The following is a 23,667-nucleotide window of genomic DNA, read 5'->3' on the forward strand; positions in this document are numbered from 1 at the left end:
TGCACATAGCCAATTTCCTGGAGCTATGTGCAACATTTAAGATGAATGGGGTGAGTGACGATGCGATTAGACTCAGATTATTCCCCTTCTCTCTACGAGAACGGGCAAAGAGTTGGCTAATTTCACTGCAACCTAATTCTATCACAATATAGGAGGAGTTAGCCCAAAAGTTATCAGCAAAGTTTTTTCCTCTAGCAAAAGCTACAAAGTTGAGAGGGGAAATTAATAATTTCTACCAGACAGAAGGGGAATCATTGTATGATGCATGGGAAGGATTTAAAGAGTTGTTAAGAAAGTGCCCACATCATGGTATAGAGAAGTGGATGCTAGTCTATAATTTTTATAATGGGTTGAATGGTACTACTCGTACCATAATAGATGCTACAATAGGAGGTGTGTTTATGAGTAAGAGTGCCAACGAAGCTTATGATCTACTAGAGGAGATGGCAATGAATAACTACCAGTGACCAACTGAAAGGAGACAACCAAAGAATGTGGCTAGTATGATTGAATTGGATGTTATTTCCATGTTTACAGCACAAGTGATAACTTTAATGATGCAGTTACAACATAATATATAATAAAAGAATATATTCACAAGGTTTAATGAGTCTAGTATCTTGTTTAGTGAGAATGATAGAATGAACAAAGGGTGAATTGTATATAAAGTATGAAAATATGAGAGGAAATTATGGATTGGTTGTCAAGGTAGAAGTTGTTTGGTAAAATTAGAAGGAAGGAGATAAGTAATTTTTTTTTATTGTTTCACATTAAAAATAAAGGGTTTATACTGTTTTTGGATCATGTGTTTTGAAAAATTACTTTTTGAACCCTATATTTTGTAAAATTATTCAAATAGAATCCTGAACTCAATTTCAATAAAAAAATAAAATGAACTAAAATCACAAATAATTCACCAAACTAACAATTCAAAATATAAGTAAAACTATTCTGCTTAATAATTGTATTGTTATATTTTATTTTTTCTTCATCAAAATTGGTTTTAGATGTCTATTTGAACTATTTTACAAAATACATAGTCTAAACAAGTAATGAGAGAAAACACAAGATACAAAAAAGTATAAACCTAAAAATAAAAAAAGAGATTGATGAATATTTGTTAGAATATTTAACATATTTTCCATACTTTTTTTTTTACTATGAACGACAAAAAAAAATGACAAATACATATAAAAATAATTATTCCCACCATTTATTACTTATTTTTCTCCTATTTTAGTATTTTTAATTTCATAATCCTTCCTAGTAAGAAGGACGGATTTAAAATCCACACTATCCTTCCTTTGTCTTTTTCCTGCCTACCAAACACGTGTGCATGTGAGTTAAGAATTGATGAATCTATCCTTCCTCTTACTATCGTTTTCCAAGTCTTTTTTCTAAAACGACGCGTCGTTGGTATTGAACTGAACTCGCCGGTCACTAATTTTTTGTTATGCGAAAAGAAAGCTAAGACTTCACCCCCCAAACTCTTTGCGTGTGGGCTTGGCGGACCCAAATTCAAGGCAGTTCCTTCTCTTCACACCATAAGGTCTCCGACCGGGAATCGTCATATTTGGGATCCCAGAAAAATATTAAAATTCTTCGATTCGATTAATCGGTGCTCATTGTTCAATATACCAGGTTGGGTTTGTTAACTAAAGGTAAGTTTTTCTTTTTCAAATTCAGTTTATGATCCATTATTTGATTTTCTCGGAACCCAAACACCAGCGGAGAACTAACGGATGCTCTTTTTTCCACTTTAGTTCTCATACAGTAGCAATGACAGGTTGCGCTTGCATGTGGCTCTTACCTTATCATATTCTTTAAAACAAAGATTTTATACCAAATGAAAAAAAAAATGATCTATCTAATGTGCTTGCAGGAAGAAGGTTTTGAGATTTTGTAATCCTTTGAAGAGCTTCGAGCAGCATGAAGGGACAAGAACACAAGGTAATTATTCATTCAATCTGTTGAAAAAATAGTATTTTTAGTGTATATATATATAATAATGTCTAAAATATATCTCACATATTTGTTGTAGTGAGTGTTCAACACTATTCGTCTATCAAGATTTTACTGTTTCGGTCTTTTGATTTTTTTTTTCCCATTACACTGAGTTTACACGAGTGCATTGCATTGGATTTAAATTTACTAATATTGAAAGGAAAATGGGCAATTGCTTTTGTTTAGTAAGATATAATGGTAGCTTTAATTGTTAGGAAATAAGATATAGCAGGGTAGGCATAGTCATTTGTTCTAACCGTTTGTGTACACCTCTGCCATACCATCATTGACAAATTAGAGGGACCAACTTTTCTCTTAGAATATTCACCTTTATTTGTTATGATTTGCTGTTCAGTGTGTGCCTGAGGTGAGGGAATGCAAGTCTAGAATATTCTGTACAATGTATATTGTACCATATATAAATATCAATGCATTACACCAGCCACGAGCATTATATTTTTCAAAGTTGGTATCATAGCCAAGTTTTGGCAATAGCCATGTCGATCGGAGGAGACCAAACACCACCAAGTGGCGGCTTTGCAGTAGCTGGAAGCACCGACGCTCAACCGCAAACCACCATGACTGCTCAAGCTCAGCCTCCGAACAATGTTGTGCCTCATTTTGGGAGCACCTTAAACCAGCCATTTGCCCTCAAACTCGACCGCAACAATTTCAGTCTTTGGAAAACCATGGTGTCGGCCATAGTTTGAGGTCATAGACTCGACGACTACTTGAAAGGCACAAAAACGAAACCACCAGAATTCATCTCGACAACCCCTGTCGGTGACGATGGAGAAAGCACAGAGCAACAAGTGAACCCAGATTTCGAACAGTGGATCATGAACGACCAACTCCTGCTGGGTTGGCTTTATGGCTCAATGACGAAAGGGATTGCAAGTGAAGTTATGGGATGCGACACTTCTGCTTCCCTATGGCGTGCACTCGAGGCGTTATATGGAGCACACTCCAAGTCGAAGATGGACGAGTTTCGAACAAAAATCCAAACAGCTCGAAATGGTTCCCTCACCATGCCTATCTCAGACAAAAACGACAATGGGCTGATGTACTTGCCCTTGCAGGTGATCCTTATCCTGAATCTCAACTTGTTGCTAACGTGTTATCTGGCCTTGTTGTAGAATACCTGCCTATTATCATCCTTATCGAAGCTGGACAGTCCACAACATGGCAAGAACTCTAGGATATCCTCCTGAGTTACAATTCCAAAATGGAGCGCCTCAATGCATTATCTAATTCAACCAAACTCCTGAATGGCTTGACCAATCCTACAACTAACCTAGCAACCCAGGCTAACAGTCCAGGAACATGTCGTGGACCTGGTTCAAACCTCTACGGTGGCAACAATAGTGGTGGACATGGGGCCAACAGAGGTGGAGGTAGATCTTGTGGCCGAGGAGGTAGGAGCAGTTGTTCGAAACCAACTTGCCAAGTCTGTGGCAAGTATGGTCATTCAACAGCATATTGTTATAATAGGTTTGATGAAACCTACATGGGCTCATTACCAGGGAGCAGCAACAATCAAGACAAGAGCTCACAGAATCCTTCAGCATTTGTGGCCACACCTGATATGTTGGACCATGACGCTTGGTATGCAGACAGTGGTGCTAGCAACCACATCACTGTTGAAGCTGGAAAAAGGAAGTCCAAGATGGAGTATAATGGTAAGGAGCGTCTCACTGTGGCAGATAGAAACAAACTAACCACCTCTCACATTGGTAGTGGTAACTTGAAAACAAACTCCTCTATTCATTCTCTGGTTTTAAATGAAGTATTACATTTCCCTAAGGTCACTAAAAATCTTATTAGCATTTCAAAACTAACTTCAGACAATAATGTATTTGTTGAATTTTTATCTGATTGTTGTTTTGTTGAAGGACAAGGCAACCAAGAAGGTGGTGCTCCAAGGGAAACTTAAGGATGGACTCTATCAATTCACTCTACCAAACAACCAGTCAGCTTCTACTTACAAATCCAAGCCGAGCTCTCTTTTTTGAAGATGGAACCTGAGCATCCGATTACTGTCCATGTTCCCTTCTGGTCTGCTTCTTTTCACTATGACAGGTATTGTCCAACCACTCAAGTTGATAGTGTTTATCCAGGGAATACTAGGACACCACCTGACTTGGAACCATCCACTTCACTCGACAATCAGGTAGACTCAATTAATCACATTATTTCTGGTTTTGATATGACTAATAACTCTCCTGATGCCTCTTCTAGCTCCACAGTTCCCTCTACAACATCTCAAAGTCGTTCTGCAGGACCTTTTCAAACAGATTGTGAACTTGACAACCAGTAACACACATAGATGAACATGCCTCCATTCATCCTATGGTAACCCGATCCAAAGCAAGGATAATCAAACCAAAAGTCTACTCGGCACAATCACTGTAGCAGCCTAGCCTATAAGTGAGGAACCATATTCAATAGAGGAAGCCTTAACTCATGATGGATGGAAATGAGTTATGATGGATGAGAATGAAGCACTAGTTAAGAATGGAACTTGGAAATTGGTTCCAAAGACACCACAAATGAACATTGTTGGAAACAAGTGGGTCTTCAAAATCAAGAGGAACTCGGATGGAACTTTTCAGAGATATAAAGCGCGGCTCGTGGCGAAAGGGTGCAACCAAAGACCAGGACTTGATTTTGGTGAGACATGCAGTCCAGTTATTAAAGCTTCTACTGTTCGAATAGTCCTTACAATAGCAGTAGCAAAAGCGTGGGATGTGAGGCAACTGGACATTAATAATGCATTCTTAAATGGACATCTAGAGGAAGAAGTTTTCATGAATCAGCCGCAAGGATTTGAAGACAAACAAACCTGGGTTTGTGTGTAAACTCACAAAGTCCCTCTATGGTCTAAGACAAGCACCTAGAGCTTGGTTTGACAGATTGAAAGAAACTTTGGTTGGATGGAACTTTAAGAATTCCAAGGCAGATTCGTCACTCTTCATTTACAAGACTCCATCATTAATCATCTTGGTTCTCATATATGTCAACGATATCATAGTAACTGGAAACAATGATGTAAAGCTGAAGCAATTTACTAAAAAGTTGAACAGGACATTTGCTCTAAAGGACATAGGCTCTCTTCACTATTTTTTGGGAGTGGAAGTTAAAAGAGATGAAACAGGAATGTACTTATCACAAGCTAAATACATTGAAGAGTTACTACGGAGAACAGGAATGTTGAACTTGAAATCCTATCCCACGCTAATGATAGTAGGGAAAATGCTCTCAATCACAGATGGATAGCCACTGCCAAATCCCACTGAACACCGAAGCATCATAGAAGGGCTACAATATCTTACGCATACCAGGCCAGACATGTGCTACGTAGGCAATAAACTGAGCCAATTCCTCAAGGCTCTTACTACAGCTCACTGGAGTGCAGCAAAGTGGGAGTGCAGCAAAGTGAGTCCTGAGGTACCTCAAGGGCATTCCTCATCATGGGTTACACATCAAGCATTGCTGCAAGCTCACGTTGACAGGTTATTCAAACGTGGACTGGGCTTGTCCTGACGATAGGCATTCAATTGCAGGCTATTGTGTCTTCCTAAGTGACTCATTGGTATCCTGGTCATCCAAGAAACAGGTGGTGGTATCGCGCTCAAGTACAGAATCAGAATACAGATCATTAGCACAAGTAGCTGCTAAGATATCCTGGATTCAATCCCTGCCGCAAGAACTCAGCCTTTCTCTACCCCCGATGCCATTAACTTGGTGTGATAACATGGGAGCCAGCGCCTTAGCCTCAAATCCTATTTACCACGCAAGAACCAAACACATCGAATTGGATGTGTACTTCGTCGAAGACAAAGTATTGGAGAGATCGCTGGAAATCCGCTATGTTCCATCTCACGATCAAATCGCAGATTGCCTCACTAAAAGCTTAACACACACTCACTTCAATTTCCTAATGGACAAACTTGGCGTGGTTCGAACCCCACTTTGTTTGAGGGGATGTTAGGAAAGAAGATATAGCAGGGGTAGGCCTGGTCATTTGTTCTAACCGTTTGTGTACACCTCTGCCATACCATCATTGGCAAATTATAGGGACTACCTTTTTTGTTAGAAGATTCACCTTTATTTGTTATGATTTGCTGTACATTCTGTGTGTGCATGTGAGGTGAGGGAATGCAGGTCTAGAATATTCTGTACAATGTATACTGTACCATATATAAATATCAATGCATTACACCAGCCACCATTGAGTTGAGTTTTACAATTTCCTGTGCATTATATTTTTCAAAGTTTAATTAATTTTCAATAAGATATATAGTAAATGGCATGATTAGATAGAGAACGAGTTTTCCCCCTTTGTTGTTGGCTTATTGTACTTCCGTGATTTTCTGTAATTTATTTCTTTTTATATGTCTTGTAGCTGCGATGAGAAAAAAATGAATGCAATATTGAACTGGGATGAGATCTATTAAATTTAGTTTCTAAGCTGACAAAGGAAAAACGTGGATTGTGTGCAGGAAGATTATTGAACTACCATGACTAACAAAATATTCCTCCGTTTTCCTCTTTCTTTATCCAACTTTCAGCTTGAATATTTCTTCTTTTTTAGTTTAGTTGTGTACTTTTGTTTGTACTAATATAATATATTCATTATATGTGAAAGTGTTGACAGCCAGGAAATAAAATCACAAAAATATGCAATATTAGCTGTAGTTTTTAGATGTGATAGCTGTAGTCTTTTATTGTATATAAGTTTCCTTATTTATAGAATTTTTATTCTTTGACATTTATTGTGATTATTCTGTACAGTCCCTATAAAAGGGCATACCTAGCATTGATAAAATATACAAGAAAAAGAGTTTCAAATTTTCTCTCATTTTATTCTTTATGGTACCAGATCTTTAGGTTCTTCTCTCCTTCTCGACAATTTTTTTTTTTTCTGTTCAGCTCCGATTGTCTTCTTCGGCAGCTTCTATCCCTTTCCAGCCAATCATCCAGGAATCCATCGCCAGTCCCAAATTTTCTTTCAGTACCAGTCGCACCATTTTTCATTCCCTTCGATTCTCTGGTTCACCATCTCTCTGATAGCAATACAGAACTAAAGAAACAATTAATGGGGAAATTGAGCCAGCATTATCATTAAAAATACCAAGAATCCGAGAGCTTGGTTCTCTCCAAACAAACAAAGTTTTCACCAGAAAATTCCACACTAATTACATAAAAATATTGACTATTAATAGTCTGGCCTAGCTCATCCCGTATACCCCCATACACCCAATAATGCCCCTTCTAACTAACTTCCTTCTTTTCTTGCTGATCTGGCGCTTTCCACCGACTCTTCCCCTGCTGAACTGGCATGTTTCTGTGCTCCTCCTCTTCTTCTAGCGTACACGTATGTTAGAGGTCTATCATTACCCCCGGCCCAAAAACGCACCTTGTCCTCAAGGTGGAAACTAGGGAATTGCTGCTGAATGGTGGCAAAGTGTTCCCAAGTGGATTCACAATCAGGTAAGTGCATCCACTTAATAAGTACCTGTGGTTGTTCTCTGTGATTGCCTGGGCGTACGTCTAGGACTGCTTCTGGTTCCAGCAACCATTCCAACTCAGATGTGAGATTTTTAGGGAGCATGGTGGCTGTCTGTTGAGGCCCCAATGCAGGACGGAGTACTGAGACATGAAAAACGGGGTGTATTTTTGCCTCTGCTGGAAGTTGAAGTTTGTAGGCCGCTCCCCCTATTTTGGACAGAACTGTAAAGGGACCAAAAAACAAAGGACCTAACTTCTGATTCTGTCGTTTGGCCAAAGTGCGCTGTCGATAAGGTTTCAGCTTCACATAAACTCGATCTCCCAGCTGAAACTGAATGTCCCTCCTTTTCTTGTCGGCTTGGTGCTTCATCTTTTGCTGGGCACGTTGAAGGTTAAGCTTCAACAGCTCCAAAACCTCATCTCTGGCCTGTAAATTCTGTTCGACAGCAGAGACAATAGTTTGATTTCCCTCCAAGCGTATTAAAGGCGGCGGATCCCTGTGATATAAGGCCTTAAAAGGTGTCATTCTTGCGGCAGAATGGTATGAAGTATTATACCAATACTCAGCCCATGCCAACCATTTAACCCACTGCGTGGCTTTCGAACTCACAAAACAACGAAGGTATGTTTCCAAGCATCGATTAACTACCTCCGATTGGCCATCTGTTTGGGGGTGATAAGATGAACTGCGCTTCAAAGTCGTCCCTTGCAACTTAAACAACTCTTTCCAAAAAAGACTTAAGAAAATTTTGTCGCGATCCGAGACAATAGATTTAGGGATGCCATGAAGTTTGACGACCTCTCTAACAAATACAGAAGCCACGGTCACCGCTGTATAAGGGTGGCGTAGGGGTATAAAATGGGCATACTTGGAGAGGCGGTCGACCACCACGAAGATGGAGTCAAATCCATTAGATTGGGGGAGGCCCTCTATAAAATCCATTGACATATCGTCCCACACTTGTTCTGGAATGGGAAGGGGCTGGAGTAATCCAGTTGGAGATTGAGCTAAGTATTTGTTTTGCTGGCATATCGAACATGCTGCTACATATTTTTGTATATCCGCCCTCATTCCGTGCCAATAAAAATCAGCAGCCACCCTTTGGAATGTGCGAAAAACCCCTGCGTGACCCCCAATGTTGCTGTCGTGGTATTCATGTAAAAGCAGCGACATAAACGGCGATGAAGAGGGAAGAACCAGCCTGCCTTTAAACTTGAGACATCCTTGGTTATAAGAGTACCCAGCACACGATTTTCCTTCCTGCAGTTGCTGAATTATTTTGGATAGCAGCGGGTCCGTGGTCACATGGTTCTGCAAATCGGTAACAGAAATCAAATTAGGAGCTGATATTGTGTGGCACTCTACCTCTGCTGGCATTCTAGACAAGGCGTCGGCAGCTTTGTTCTCCAGCCCAGGCCGATACTGTATGCGGAAGTCGTAACCCAGCAGCTTGGTTAACCATTTCTGATGTTCGGTGGCGACCATTCGCTGCTCTAATAGATACCTCAAGCTTCGTTGGTCGGTGCGCACAATGAACTGTCTTTCCAACAAATACGGCCTCCATTTCTGTATTGCAAGAACAATAGCCATTAGTTCCCTTTCATAAACAGACTTACAGCGAGCTTGTGGAGACAAAGCTTTACTGAAATAAGCAATAGGGCGCTGTTGTTGCATCAAAACAGCCCCAATACCCATGCCGGAAGCGTCGGTTTCCACCACAAATGGTTCTGAAAAATTAGGGAGGGCCAAGACAGGAATGCTACACATTGCTTCTTTCAAACGGTCAAAAGCTTCCTGGGCTTCAGTACTCCATCCAAACGCGTCCTTTTTGAGTTGATCTGTCAATGGTCGTGCTATTTGGCCATACCCTTTGACGAACTTTCTGTAATATCCCGTTAACCCCAAGAAACCGCGTAGATCTTTAAGTGTCTTCGGCGTGGGCCATTGAGACATAGCTGCCAGCTTTAGAGGGTCGGCGGATACTCCTTCCGCTGAAACGATGTGCCCCAAATATTCGAGTTACGATCTAGCAAATAGACACTTCTTCTTGTTGGCAAATAATCTGTGGTTGCTGAGACAACGAAACACGATCTCTAGATGTTGTAGATGAAGTTCCATGGAGGCGCTATACACCAAAATATCATCAAAAAAGACGAGCACAAATTTTCTCAAAAATTCACGAAATACGTCATTCATCAAAGCTTGAAATGTTGCTGGAGTGTTTGTGAGACCAAATGGCATTACTAAAAATTCGTAGTGCCCCTCATGTGTGCGAAATGCAGTTTTCTCAACATCCGTGGCTGCTACCCTTATTTGGTGGTACCCCGATTTGAGGTCTAACTTGGAAAACACTGTTGCTCCATAAAGCTCGTCAAGTAGTTCATCAATAACCGGAATCGGAAATTTATCTGCCACCGTTTCTCTATTCAGTGCCCGGTAATCCACGCAAAACCTCCAGCTGCCATCTTTCTTCTTTACGAGCAATACCGGGCTAGAAAAAGGGCTTGTGCTCGGTTGAATGATCCCCGCTTGTAGCATTTCTGTCAAGAGCCGCTCGATCTCATCCTTTTAATCTGTGCATAACGATAGGGGCGGACTGAGATGGGACCCACGCCTTCCTTCAGTGTAATGTGATGCTCGTGTGAGCGTGAAGGTGGTAAGCCCTCGGGTAGACAAAAAACACTCTCATGGCGCTGTAATAATTCTGCCACTGCCTCTGGAATATCTCCCGAATCTTGTGTTTGTTCCATGGACAGCGAGTTAAATTGGACCCAGTAACCGTGCCCCTTCTGCTGAACTGAGTGAATCAATGCCTTGAGAGAAATCTGCGATTTACAAAGACTGGGATCTCCTTGAAGTGTGATCCACGTCCCTCCTACTTCAAATTTCATCACCATTGTTTTCCAATTCACTTCCATATTTCCCAATGAGCCCAGCCACTGAATACCCAAGATAGCATCTGCCCCACCTAGCTCCAGCAGTAGAAAATCCGTTATCACCCGTAAGGCACCCAATTCCAATTCCACGTTAGCACATACTCCCTCTGTTCTAACTCTGCCCCCAGTACCGAGCAAAACTCCATAGGCTGTGGTAGCTGTAATAGGAATATTAGAGGCCGACACCAACTCCTTCGAAATAAAATTGTGTGTTGCTCCACTATCTATGAGAACTGTAACAGGTTGTGCAGATATTTTGCCCGACAGTTTCATCGTATGGGCTGAGGAAATGCCCACCAACGAATTCAGTGATAACATCGCTAATTGGTCTTCCGAACCAGCATCCACGCTTGCTTCCGGACTCAATGGGGGTGATTCGTGAGACTCATTTTCGTCCATCTCATCCGCTACTAATAAAACTTGCAATGTCTTCTGGTCACAAACATGCCCTCTATGGAACTTCTTATCACATTTAAAACAAAGACCTCTACTACGTTTATCTTGGTATTCTGCTTCCGTTAACTTCTTCTGCAATGGAGGATTATACTGCTTTCCCCCAACACTACTCGAGGATCCCGTTTGCTGCCTAGAATTACCAGTAAAAAACTGGGTAGAACTTCTTGCAGTCGGCGGCAAGGGAGAGAACCGTGGGACAGCAAATGGGCTGGGAGAAGCCCTAGTGTAATTGTTTTTCTGTTGGAGGCCCAACCCGAGTAGCTGCTGCCCCTCCTCAATTCGCTGGGCCGTCTCCATAATATGGGCCAAGCCCACTGGTTGCAACATGTGCAAAGGGCCTTTGACCTCCTCCTTCAGTCCTTTGATGAAGCATCCTTCCAGCACGTGCTCTGGAACACCGACCACCCTAGAAGCCAGAGCCTCCCAGCGGAGCCGATAAGCCTTCACTGTTGTCTCCTGTCGAATGGACAAAAGTTCCTCGGTCGCGAATCCCACTGGTACCTCTCTGAATCGAAGTAGCAGTAAACGCTTTAAAGTCGCCCATGACGTTATGGGATGCCGTTGGTGTTCCCACTGAAACCAAGTAAGGGCGTCTCCCTCCAGTCCGATAATTGCTGCTTCAAGCATATGAGATTCGGACAACGTATTCAGCATAAAATACCGCTCGGCTCGAAGTACCCACCCATCGGTGTTGTCCCCGGAGAATAGAGGAAGCTCCATTCTAGGCGGTCTGAAATCGCGACCACCAATGGAGTCCGTCGGAATAAATGGAGGGCCGGTCGCTGACGGAGGATGCTGTGGTGCCGTGGTCTGGTCATCGCGAAGTGTATGTGAAGAAGAACTATCTCCGTCAACTGCTCTACGGTGCCGATCGTCGTCCTCACTGGGTGCGACTGGTGCTGCCCGACCCGATCCTTGCAGTAAGTGGGTGATATGGGTAAGCAGTAACTCCACCTTCTTCTCTAGGCCTGGAATTCGTTGCGTGTCCGTACGTAAGGCGTCTAATTCCTGCGGGAAGTGCTGGAATTGAGCTCGCATCTCCGAAACTTCCCTACGCAGCTCCGACTGTACCTCCTCCAATTTCTCTTCTACCAATTCCAATTGAACATTAGTTTTCGGTCCCATTGTGGATCTGTACTCTGATACCACTATGATAGCAATACAGAACTAAAGAAACAATTAATGGGGAAATTGAGCCAGCATTATCATTAAAAATACCAAGAATCCGAGAGCTTGGTTCTCTCCAAACAAACAAAGTTTTCACCAGAAAATTCCACACTAATTACATAAAAATATTGACTATTAATAGTCTGGCCTAGCTCATCCCGTATACCCCCATACACCCAATAATGCCCCTTCTAACTAACTTCCTTCTTTTCTTGCTGATCTGGCGCTTTCCACCGACTCTTCCCCTGCTGAACTGGCATGTTTCTGTGCTCCTCCTCTTCTTCTAGCGTACACGTATGTTAGAGGTCTATCACTCTCCCAACTTTTTTTTTCTCTGGTTCAAGATCTCTCTAGATTTCTTAATCCCATATTTTTTTCCACATCGCACAACCTAGTCCTTCTCCAAATTGTTTAAATCGCAAGTCTAGGAGCCCATCTTCAATCACAGCAAGTCCAGATTGGTCGCTGTTCAAACCGGCGGTGTCTTTCTCGCGGCTCTCAGGTGATCCTCTCTACTCTCAGGCAACTCACAGCAGGTGATCCTCTCTCTTTTCTTCGACGATGTCGCCCATTGAAGATATTTCTTCTCAGACCAGTGGGCCTACTAGCCCTCAAGCCCAAACACAATTCAATGGATCCGTGGGCTCTCTTCATATCATAGCCCACAAACTTAAGGGTAAAAATTATTTTCAATGGGTTTCGAGTTTCAGATCTCATACTATGTCTAGCTTTGTTGCCCACTCTAGTAATTTCTCCTATGCTCTCACCAACTCTCAAACACCATGGATAATTGATACCGGCGCCTCTGATCATATGACCAGTTTATATTCTTTGTTTGAATCCTATACTCCATGTTCTAATCCTTCTAGTGTCAGAATAGCAGATGGCACACTCTCTCCAATTGCAGGAATTGGTACCATTAAATTGTCGGCTGACTTAATCCTCAAATCGGTCCTTCATGTTCCCTCTTTAACATGCAATTTAATTTCTGTCAGTAAGCTGACTACTGACAATTGTTGCCTTGCTAAATTTTTTTCCAATTCTGGTCAATTTCAGGAACTATCTTCGGGAAGGACGATTGGCAGTGCTAGGATTCAAGGTGGACTTTATTTCTTTGAAAATCGTCAACCAATAATACAGCAACATTGTTCATCTAGTTTGGCTTCTAATTCTAACTCTACAATAAACTTTGTTTCTGTTTCAAACTCCAGCAAAATTATGTTATGGCAGTATTGACTAGGTCATCCAAGTTTTTCATATTTAAAACATTTTTTTCCATCATTATTTTCCAATAATAATTATGGTTCTTTGCAATGTGATATTTGTCAATCGGCTAAGCACACACGGGCTGTTTTTCCTCAAAAACATTATACTCCAACCAGCCCTTTCTCTTTAATTCATAGTGATCTGTGGGGACCTTCAAAAGTCACTACTTCACATGGTCATCGATGGTTTATCACATTTATTGATGACCACACACGTCTTACTTGGGTGTATCTCCTCAAACACAGGTCTGATACATTTCATGTGTTTCAAAATATCTATAACATGATTCAAACACAATTCCAAACATCTATTCGTATATTACGAACGGATAATGTCACAGAATATTTCAATTCTATCTTAGGACCCTACCTCTCCGAAAAAGGGCTTATTCATCAAAGTTCATATGTCGATACCCCTCAACAGAATGGCATTACTGAACGTAAGAATCGTCATCTCTTAGAAGTTGCCCGAGCTCTACTTTTTACTATGCACGTTCCTAAGTACCTTTGGGGAGATGCCATCCTTACCGCTGCTTATCTCATCAATCGTCTCCCTAGTCGTCCAATTGGTTTTTGGACACCATATTCTCTTTTTCACACTTCATATCCTCATCTATCTTCAAACACTCTTCCTGTCAAAACCTTTGGGTTTACCGCCTTTGTCCATATTCATCCTAAAGATCACACCAAACTTGACCCTAGGGCTATTAAAACTGTCTTCATTGGTTACTCTTCTACTCAAAAAGGTTATCGATGCTACTGCCCTCTTACCAAAAAACTCTTCGTCTCCAAAGATGTCAGTTTTTTTTAAAACACTCCATACTTTTCCCCCATCTCACTTCCGGGGGAGACCAATACTTATCAAGAGAACGAAGCTCAGTGGTCATGGGGATTAAAGCTACCTCTGAGTCAATCCATAATTCCATCACATCCCACAAACTTCTCTCTTCTAGAATCGACTCACCCTCCAACAGATTCAAATTTAAAAAGCCTTGCCTCATCTTCTGAGTTAATAGAAACAGATACACATCCTCCAAACCAACAACAAGAGTTGCGTGTTTATTCTAGACGACAAAGAAATAACCAAATCATGAATCCTCAACACAGTCTAGAAGCCAACCCAGTGGTAGATCCTCTTCCTCCAAACGAGTCAGGTAATAATCATTCAAACACTGATCTAGACATTCCTATAGCCTTGAGAAAAGGAATTAGGTCTTGCACTCAACATCCCATCTCCAAATTCATCTCTTTTTCAAAGTTGTCCTCCTCATTTAAAGCTTTCACTTCTAGTTTGTCAGATGTTTTTATTCTTAGGAATATTTAAGAAGCTCTTAAAATTCCTTAGTGGAAATCAGCTATACTAGAAGAAATGAAAATGCTCAAACAGAATGATGCTTGGAGATTAGTGGAATTACCTCCTGATAAAAGTGTTGTGGGGTGCAAATGGGTGTTCACAGTCAAGTATAATGCTAATGGCTCTATTGAACGATACAAAGCACGGTTGGTAGCAAAGGGATTCACACAGACCTATGGGATTGACTACACTGAGACCTTTGCTCCGGTTGCCAAGCTCAATACTATCAGGGTCCTACTCTCACTTGCAGCAAATCTAGAATGGGAATTACATCAGCTAGATGTAAAAAATGCTTTTCTGAATGGAGAACTTGTAGAGGAAGTTTACATGAGCCAACCACCAAGCTTTGAAGAAACTCCTTGATGCAAAGGTTGTCTGCAAGCTTAACAAGTCACTATATGGCCTAAAACAATCTCCTCGAGCTTGGTTCGATCGGTTCTCGAAAGTAGTCAAAAGTCTTGGGTACACACAAGGTCAAACCGATCATACATTGCTCATTAAGCAATCAGAAAAAGGGGAAATTACTATCCTGATAGTATATGTCGATGATATAGTTGTCACTGGAAGTAATACTGAGGAGACAAGTCTAATCAAAGAGTTGATGGAAAAGGAGTTCGAAGTCAAAGATCTCGGGACATTAAAATATTTTCTAGGTATGGAAATTGCTAGAAGCAAAAAAGGCATTTTTGTATCTCAACGAAAATATACTCTTGATCTCCTAAAAGAAACCGGGATGCTCGGTTGCAAGCCTAGCATAACTCCAATTGAACTTGGAGACAAGACTAAATGTTTGAAGGAGATCCAGTTGACAAAGGAAGATACCAGCAGCTAGTAGGGAAGCTTATTTATCTTTCACACTAGACCAGACATTGCCTTCGCTGTGAGTCTAGTAAGTCATTATATGCACGAAATGTGTCAAGGCCATCTCAATGCTATGTATAGAATCTTGAGATATCTGAAACAAGCACCAGGAAAGGGACTATTCTTCAAGAAGACAAATGAAAGAAAGGTTGAAGTCTTTATAGATGCTGACTGGGCTGAATCAATTGATGACAGGAAATCTACATCCAGTTATTGTACCCTACTATGGGGAATCTAGTTACTTGGAGAAGTAAAAAGCAAACCATTGTTGCAAGAAGCAGTGCAGAAGCAAAATTTAGGGCTATGGCTCACGGGGTATGTGAAGTTATATGGCTAAAACGACTGCTTGGAGAATTAAAGATAGAATACGAAGCTCCTATCCAATTATTCTGCGACAACAAGTCCACCATTAGTATAGCACATTCTTGTACATCATGATAGAACCAAGCATGTAGAAGTGGATCGACACTTTATCAAAGAAAAAAATTGATGGAGGGATAATCAGCGCTAAGCATGTGCACACTGATCAACAATTGGCGGATATACTAACTAAGGGACTATCTGAACCAGTATTTAATTTCCTTACAAACAAGTTTGGACTTATTAACATTTACAGTCAAGCTTGAGGGGAATGTTGACAGCCAGGAAATAAAATCACAAAGATATGCAATATTAGCTGTAGTTTTTAGATGTGATAGCTGTAGTCTTTTATTGTATATAAGTTTCCTTATTTATAGGATTTTTATTCTTTGACATTTATTGTGATTATTCTATACAGTCCCTATAAAAGGGCATACCTAGCATTGATAAAATATACAAGAAAAAGAGTTTCAAATCTTCTCTCATTTTATTCTTTAGAAATAATAACTTAACTTTATCCTAGAATCATTTTTGCCTGAACTTGATGTAATGTAAGTTTCATTTGACATTATAGATGCCAAGAATGGAGGACATTCTTAACCTTCCTGTCCAAGATCCTCCAACTGCAGAGTTTTCTGCTGCACATTTGAAATGGGTTAAGGTAAATGGTGGTCGGCATGGTGGTGACAATATCGCTCTTATTCCATTTGCTAGAGTGGATGATTTTGTAAAAGGAGAATCCTCAAATCCAGAATGCCCTGCTAGTTTCCGCATTGAATCAAGAAGGAAGAGACCTGAGGGGAGCATCAGCAAACCAAGAGTTGATGGCTATCTTGAGTATACACTGTATGTTGGTTTTGACTTGCAACACTGTAGTTTTATTTTGTTGATGTTAACACTCTGTTGATTATGGGTGTTCATATGTTAGATGGGGCCTTTTTAGAACCTTTAAACTTCTATTATTGCTGCTTAGATTTTGGTTACCAACTTTCTGAAACAATCTACCCTAGTTTAATATGTGCACAAATAGGATATTAATTCCTGGGTAAAGCTGATTTTAGCGCATCATTCATAAAATCTAGGAAAAATTCTTGAAAATAAAGTACAGGAATATATGCTTACTTCCTGAAATACTTTTTTTTGTAGCACTTCCTGAAATACTTTGAATACATGTGTTACCTTGAAGTTACTACGGAGTGTTGTAAATAAAATATGGTGATTTTACAGATATTGGTGTTCTTATGGTCCGGAAGATTACCGAGATAGCCAATCTAGTTTGGAGGATGGTTTAAACATAAAGCCTGCATCAGGAAAGGGAAGCAGGCCAGGAAGGCGTCATAGGATGAGAGGTTGCCTTTGCCATTTTACTGTAAAGCGCTTATACACCAAACCCCTACTTGCTCTCATAATTTATAATCAAAGAACACATGTAGATAAATCAGGGGCCCCATGTCATGGTATACTTGATCAGGATGCCTTGGGGACAAGAGCCATGTATGCCCCACGAATATCTGAGGATTTACGTCAAAAAGTGATGTCAATGCTTTATGTTGGAATCCCTTTGGACAATATAATTCAACATCACACAGAGGTTGTCCAGGGGCATGGTGGACCTCATAACCGTGATGATTTCCTAACTCGCAATGATGTCCGTAACATGGAAAGGGTGATTCGTAACTCTTCGCATGAATTACTTGAAAATGATGAATGCAGTGTGAATATGTGGGTGCAACGCCATCACAAACATGTTTTCTACTTTCAAAGGAACTCTGATGTAGAACCATTTATTTTGGGCATACAAACAGATTGGCAACTGCAACAGATGCTTCGCTATGGACATAATGGCGCTATGGCTTTCCATTCAATGTTTGGTTTGAAGAGACTTAAGGTACTGCAAGTCCTTCTCCCTTATGTGCCATGTTTGCTCTAAAAATTATGCAGATCTGGAGAGGCATCATTTTTTATGTTTAAGATGTTTGTTGTTCAGGTTTGGATATAATAAATATACTCATTTTATTCTTCTTTACTCTTTAGTTGCACTTACATTGTTGGTTTTGTTTCTTTTGACAGTATCCGCTGTGTACTCTTCTTGTTTTCGATCTATCACATAATGCAATTCCAGTTGCTTGGATTATATCATCCTCTTTTTCCAGCCATGATATCCAGAAGTGGATTGGGTTACTTGCTGAAAGAATACGAACCAAGGACCCTAGATGGAGACTCAATTCCTTTCTAGTGGATGATTCTTCATTGGACATTTCTATAATTAGGTACGTCACCAGTCTCGTCTTACAGTTTACTGCATCCAGATTCATATTTCTGTGATAAATAGTGTGTAATGTACATGAAAATATTATGCATGCAGAGAGACTTTCCAATGTAGAGTTCTGTTATGCATATGGCACGTTCGACGTGCCTGGATAAGAAACCTCTTAAAGAATTGCTGCAACATTGATGTACAGCAAGAGATGTTTAAGCAATTGGGTTGGGTTTTGTATTGCACAAGAAGTGGACAACACTCTATGGATGCGCTAGATGAACTTATGCAAATATTTGTTGATCAATGTACATTTATGGACTACTTTAAGAGGCGATGGTTACCAAACATAGGTGCTTTAAGTGACTTTTTGTTTATTGAAGGCTAATTAGTGCTTTTGTGGGTTTTTTTGTAGGATATACAACCTGTTTTCATTATTAGAACAGCATCTTTCATTTTTATTCTCTCTCTTTATCACTTTTTTTATTACCTTTCATGATAATGGTATTGTTAAAGTAATTATTTGAGGGTATTTTAGTCTTTTCTTAAATAGTGTTATTTTATATCTTTTGCCTTTTATTAAAGGCTTGGTTAATTAGTTTTGTAACCTAGAAATCTTTGCTCTCCATTTTTGCAATACCCTAGTCTCTCTCTTTCTCTCTTCATCTTCATGCTATCTCTATTTGAGGTATTTATGCAGCTGATACCAAGCTTGAGGGATTTGGGTTGGTATGGACACGTTGGCCACAAAATTCATAGCTGTATCACTATCTATTTTTTAAATGGGATGTTTATAGTATTTTAATGCATTCATTTTATAGTGTTTCTTATGACCATTATGATGGCTATTGAGTCGAAGACTTGTTGTGTCGAATATTGATTGTATTTGCTTTATCCTGCAGAATTTTGGATTAATGGCATCAAGTCTCTTCCTGTTTCAAGTCCGGAACCCAATGCTGCAATTGAGTCCTATCACTTGAGGTTGAAATTGAAGCTTTTCGATGAACAACATGCCAATTCTTGGTCAAGAGTTGATTGGTTAATTCACACACTTTCCACAGAACTTCATTCCTTATATTGGTTGGATCAATATAGTATAGAGACTGGGTATTTTGAAAATTTGAGGGACAAATCTTTTTCAACGAATGCATGGTGCCAGGCTTTGCACATCCCAGATGTTGATGTCATACTAGATGAGCATAATCTCCAGCTTGCAAAAGTCATCTCTCAAACAGACAGAAACCTGGCGTACTCAATTTGGAACCCTGGTTCAGAATTTTCACTATGTAATTGCCCTTGGTCAAGACTGGGAAATTTCTGTAAGCATGTCATCAAAGTGGCAAATTTATGTAAAAGTCGGCAGGTTGCAAGGCCATTACTGGCTGCTCAAGTTTATCGACAGACATTGCTTACCCTGCTACAGAATACCCCAGATGATCCTCTAGTTCTTGATCATGCCATTTTACATGCAACCCGTTTGCAGCAGGACATCAAAAGCTTAGAGGATTTGTCCAATAATGGATTGCTCCAACCTTTACCTGCTGATATTAGTTCTCATGCTGCAGAGAACATACTTTCTCCTTATCTTTATTAATTGGACTTTTAAAAGGAAATTTTCACGCGCCTTTGGCTTTCCATAAGTCTGCGAGGTGATCTTTAGTCTGCTGCACATAGTCAAGACTAGAGAAAGTTTGGAATTTGCATCTGCATACTCTGATGTATGTTTTACGTGTTAACTGGGACTGTGGAGGTAACATTTTATTTAGTTCTTATAACTATTACCAGCAGTCTTTTTAAATCTTCACTTCAAAGTAACCTTTCAGTCAAATTTTTCAAAAGTATCAAGACTTTTTTGGCAGAACATATTCTTAACTTCTGTTTTACTTTATCTTGAGAATTGTTTTTCCCCTTTTTCTGTTGCAGTGAACAGGGATTTGAGATACCATGTTTTACGTGTTAACTGGGACCATGGAGGTAACATTTTATTTAGTTCTTATAACTATTACCAGCAATCTTTTTAAATCTTCACTTCAAAGTAACCTTTCAGTCAAATTTTTCAAAAGTATTGCGACCTTTTTGGCAGATCAAGTTCGATATTCTTAATTTCTGTTTTACTTTATCTTGAGAATTGTTTTTCCCCGTTTTCTGTTGCAGTGAACAGGGATTGGAGATTCCATGGTTTCCATCTGCTCTCAAGTGCCTATACCTGCATTTTCTTGGATTTTGATGAATGGATGGATCTGCTTGCCCCCTTGAACAGCTGAAATAGGACTGTTAATTGAAATTCTTTTAGTCTATTTATTTCGAAGCTACTTCTAAACAGAGAGCATAGAATGTATCTGGATCAATCATGTGTAGGCTGAAGACAGTTGTTGGGATTTACAGGTGTGATTTCTACTTTTCATAAGCCTACATAATACAATTGTTTTTGGGTATTCTTCTCTTGTCCACAATAATTGAGTGCATCTGATGATTTTACTTTAAAAGCATCCATATCAATGCTTGCATGTAGTTGAGCGATGATTATGTTATAACACTTATTTCTGGTAAACCCAAACATCCTCTTAAGGTTTAATTTGACACCAATCTATGTCTTTTAAAAAACGGATGATATGTTGTACCACATATTTTCTTAAGAAGCTCTAGTCATACATGAAAAAACTCCATGGCAAAAACTAACAGTACTTTTTCGTTGCACAGGATCATACTAATAATACAGGTCATACCTAAAGATCACTCGAGGGATATTCCTCAATGGTACATTTGTTTGTCCTCATCTAGTTGCTGTTTATGTCCATTTTTCATTTTTAACTTTTTTTCTTTTAAATAGATTATTAAATTTTCTGCTAGTTGTTCGTTGCTTTTGCACTAATTAGAACCTGTTACAGAAGTGCCGCAACATTTGGCCAAACTGTGAGGACAAACTCATTTTTATCTGGCTCGCACTACCATAGCGATACAATGGAGATCATGCAGTCTTCTGTCACGATATTTATCCTGACACTGTCTTACAAGTTCAACTGCTGCCTTTATGATCTTATATCATATTGCATTTTTTTTCCTTTTTCTTTGAGGTCCCGGGGCTATTTCCAATATACATGTTGAAAAGAAAAAAAGGCTATTGAGGAAAACGTTTAAAACCAGCACCGTATTGGCATGCATGGAGGAGAAGGGTACTAGAATGGGTGAGACAAATTGGTCAGCCAATCTCATACAGTCCAGGGGTCGCCAGAAGGTGGGTGAGATTAAGAAGTCCTTGCAATCCATGGTTATAAATTTTTCTCCCTCTTTCTTTGTCTTTTGTTTTTATTATTTCTGATAATATATTGCCAATAATTTTTTTTTAAAAGGACGTCATGTGTGGAGCACGTGATGACCAGTGAAGTGAGGGAAAGACTATTGTTAAACTGGTAGTCGGAGGCATCAATTTTTGACTCCTTACAGCAGGGTTGGCTTGCACAACCACTAACGTTATTTAGTATCACGATTCATGGCATTGACTTGAGTACAGTCCCTTGACTATAAATTATAATGAGTTTTGCGTCCCCCACTAATTAGGGCCATAGTATCTAACAAAATTCTTAAACTATAGTTCTGATATTGTGTAACATGTGAACAAATAGTATATCACTGTTTTACTCACTTATAATTTGGTGTAATTGTGGAAGGTATGAACAAATAGTATCTCACTGTTTTACTCACTTGTAATTGGGTGTTGGTGTGTAGAACTAGTAAGTCCACTCAGATCAGGTCATACAGTGCAAGGCACTAGCCAACAAAGCTTTATAGGGGAACAAAATAGATGTGAAAAATAAAGATATTATTAAAAATAATTAAATTTTATAAGGACTAAAGTAAACATAATAATCTCTTTCAAAAAAAAAAAAAGTTAACATAATAAAATTTTACATGTAAAAATATAATTTTAGGGGGCCACAACCCCATTTCAGTGTTTTTTCCTTTGCCAGGTCACATTGTTTTTGTGTTTTTTCTTTTAGCTAAAACCCCGGTAACTAGCAAGTCCAATTTTGTACGGGTTCAAATTTGCTATTCAGAAATGTTGACTAAGATATTTGTTTACATATTTATCAAGATAAATGATTATCTTAATTAAATAAGTGTAACTTGTCCTAATCCACCATTCCACTACAAGATTTGGATACCTATCTTTTGACAAAAAAGTGTTGGTTCTTTCGGTCTGACCAGGCCAAAAAATATAAGGTGACAGTAAGTATAGCCTACATGATTAGTGCTAGTGAGACTATTATTATAATGACAGCAATATAAAACCATTGACATGAATTGTTAATAATGTTTATGCAAATCTTCTGTTCCAAACATCATCTTAAACAAGCAACATGCATATTATATCGTTAAATTTCACTTTAATTGTGGTCAAAGTCAATCTACTAAGTATTCATCTTCTTCTTCTTATTATTATTATTATTATTATTATTGTTGTTGTTGTTGTTGTTTATTAAAAAAAAAGAATATTCTGAGTTATTTGGACATCTGAGAATTATACTATGGTTTGCTTTGAATGAATTAAATACAATCAAATAAAAAAAAATTACAAATAATCAGAAGCCAGTTTGTCTTCTACAAAGAATGTTCACGTGACAAATAAAACACAAATTATTGAAGCTAATGTAAGGTCTCAATTTTTGCCACGTTAACATATGTTATTGTACAGAATTGCCTAATCCTTCTAAAAAAAAAAAATTAATTGGACCGACTTTTTTTAAACAAAAATAATTTGGGAACCATTATTGAAGTTTGTCAAATTTTTTTGTCCTCTAATGACTTAATCTTTATCTTTAAAAAAGCGGTCAAGAAAGTGCCGCGGAGACACATTTTTTTTTCATAAATTAAGTTTTAATACTCTAGAAGCTATTTTCATTCCTCAAAACATTACTTGCCAAAGTGGCAAGTTCCTAAATGGCATGTCACATACAAGTAGGGCCTTATGCAATGTTACAAATTTAATTATTATATTTGTTCTTATCATCAAACTTTATATTTATAATAGAACTTTTATATAGGCTTAAGAATAATCTCTATCTATTTTATTATGAAAAAATTTAGTTCCAATTTAAATAGTTATAAATAAAAATTATCTCTAAATTATAATAAATTATAAAAAAAATTAAGTAGTAAAAAAATTTAGTTTCTACTTGAAGAGTTTTGTAGTAATAATTATATATACAATCAAATATCTTTTTTGACCCCACTTTGTATATGAGATTAATTATACAAAAAGATGTGGCAATAATTCTAAAGAATAAATTAATATGTTAAATAATTTAACAGTTATTAGAGAATTCTTATAATTAATGTTATTAAAGATGATAATTTTCTGTATTAGGAAAAGTTTTTGTACAAATGCATCTATTCAATTATAACTTCTCAATATAAATACAATTAGTTCAGTGACAAAGTTATTCTTATATAAGAATTTTACTAGATTTTTATTTTAACGGGTTATATTCGATTAT

General features: G+C 38.8%; 1 protein-coding gene and 1 non-coding gene across 4 annotated transcripts; one reads left to right on the plus strand and one right to left on the minus strand.

The window, feature by feature from the left end:
* Positions 1-206: 206 nt before the first annotated feature.
* Positions 207-313, minus strand: LOC133807772 (small nucleolar RNA R71). The gene has a single exon (XR_009879666.1). It is a non-coding gene; the product is annotated as a small nucleolar RNA R71 (small nucleolar RNA).
* A 1,078-nt stretch (positions 314-1,391) lies between these two features.
* On the plus strand, positions 1,392-21,873 carry LOC133804884 (uncharacterized). Of its 3 annotated transcripts, XM_062242996.1 has the most exons (13): positions 1,392-1,661; positions 1,883-1,950; positions 13,132-13,174; positions 16,490-16,761; positions 17,143-17,803; positions 17,986-18,185; positions 18,281-18,525; positions 19,075-19,922; positions 20,096-20,146; positions 20,327-20,557; positions 20,873-20,929; positions 21,061-21,407; positions 21,523-21,873. In XM_062242996.1, exons 4-8 carry the CDS (start codon positions 16,490-16,492, stop codon positions 19,764-19,766), a joined length of 2,070 nt encoding a protein of 689 aa, XP_062098980.1. In that variant the 5' UTR covers positions 1,392-1,661; positions 1,883-1,950; positions 13,132-13,174; the 3' UTR covers positions 19,767-19,922; positions 20,096-20,146; positions 20,327-20,557; positions 20,873-20,929; positions 21,061-21,407; positions 21,523-21,873. The 3 variants fall into 3 exon arrangements, with proteins under 3 accessions (XP_062098980.1, XP_062098978.1, XP_062098979.1); XM_062242994.1 differs by lacking the exon at positions 13,132-13,174; XM_062242995.1 differs by lacking the exon at positions 13,132-13,174 and having other exon boundaries at positions 21,064-21,407.
* The last annotated feature ends 1,794 nt before the right edge of the window (positions 21,874-23,667 follow it).

The sequence above is a fragment of the Humulus lupulus genome, chromosome X (genome assembly GCF_963169125.1).
Source record: "Humulus lupulus chromosome X, drHumLupu1.1, whole genome shotgun sequence".
NCBI classification, from domain to species: Eukaryota; Viridiplantae; Streptophyta; class Magnoliopsida; order Rosales; family Cannabaceae; genus Humulus; species Humulus lupulus.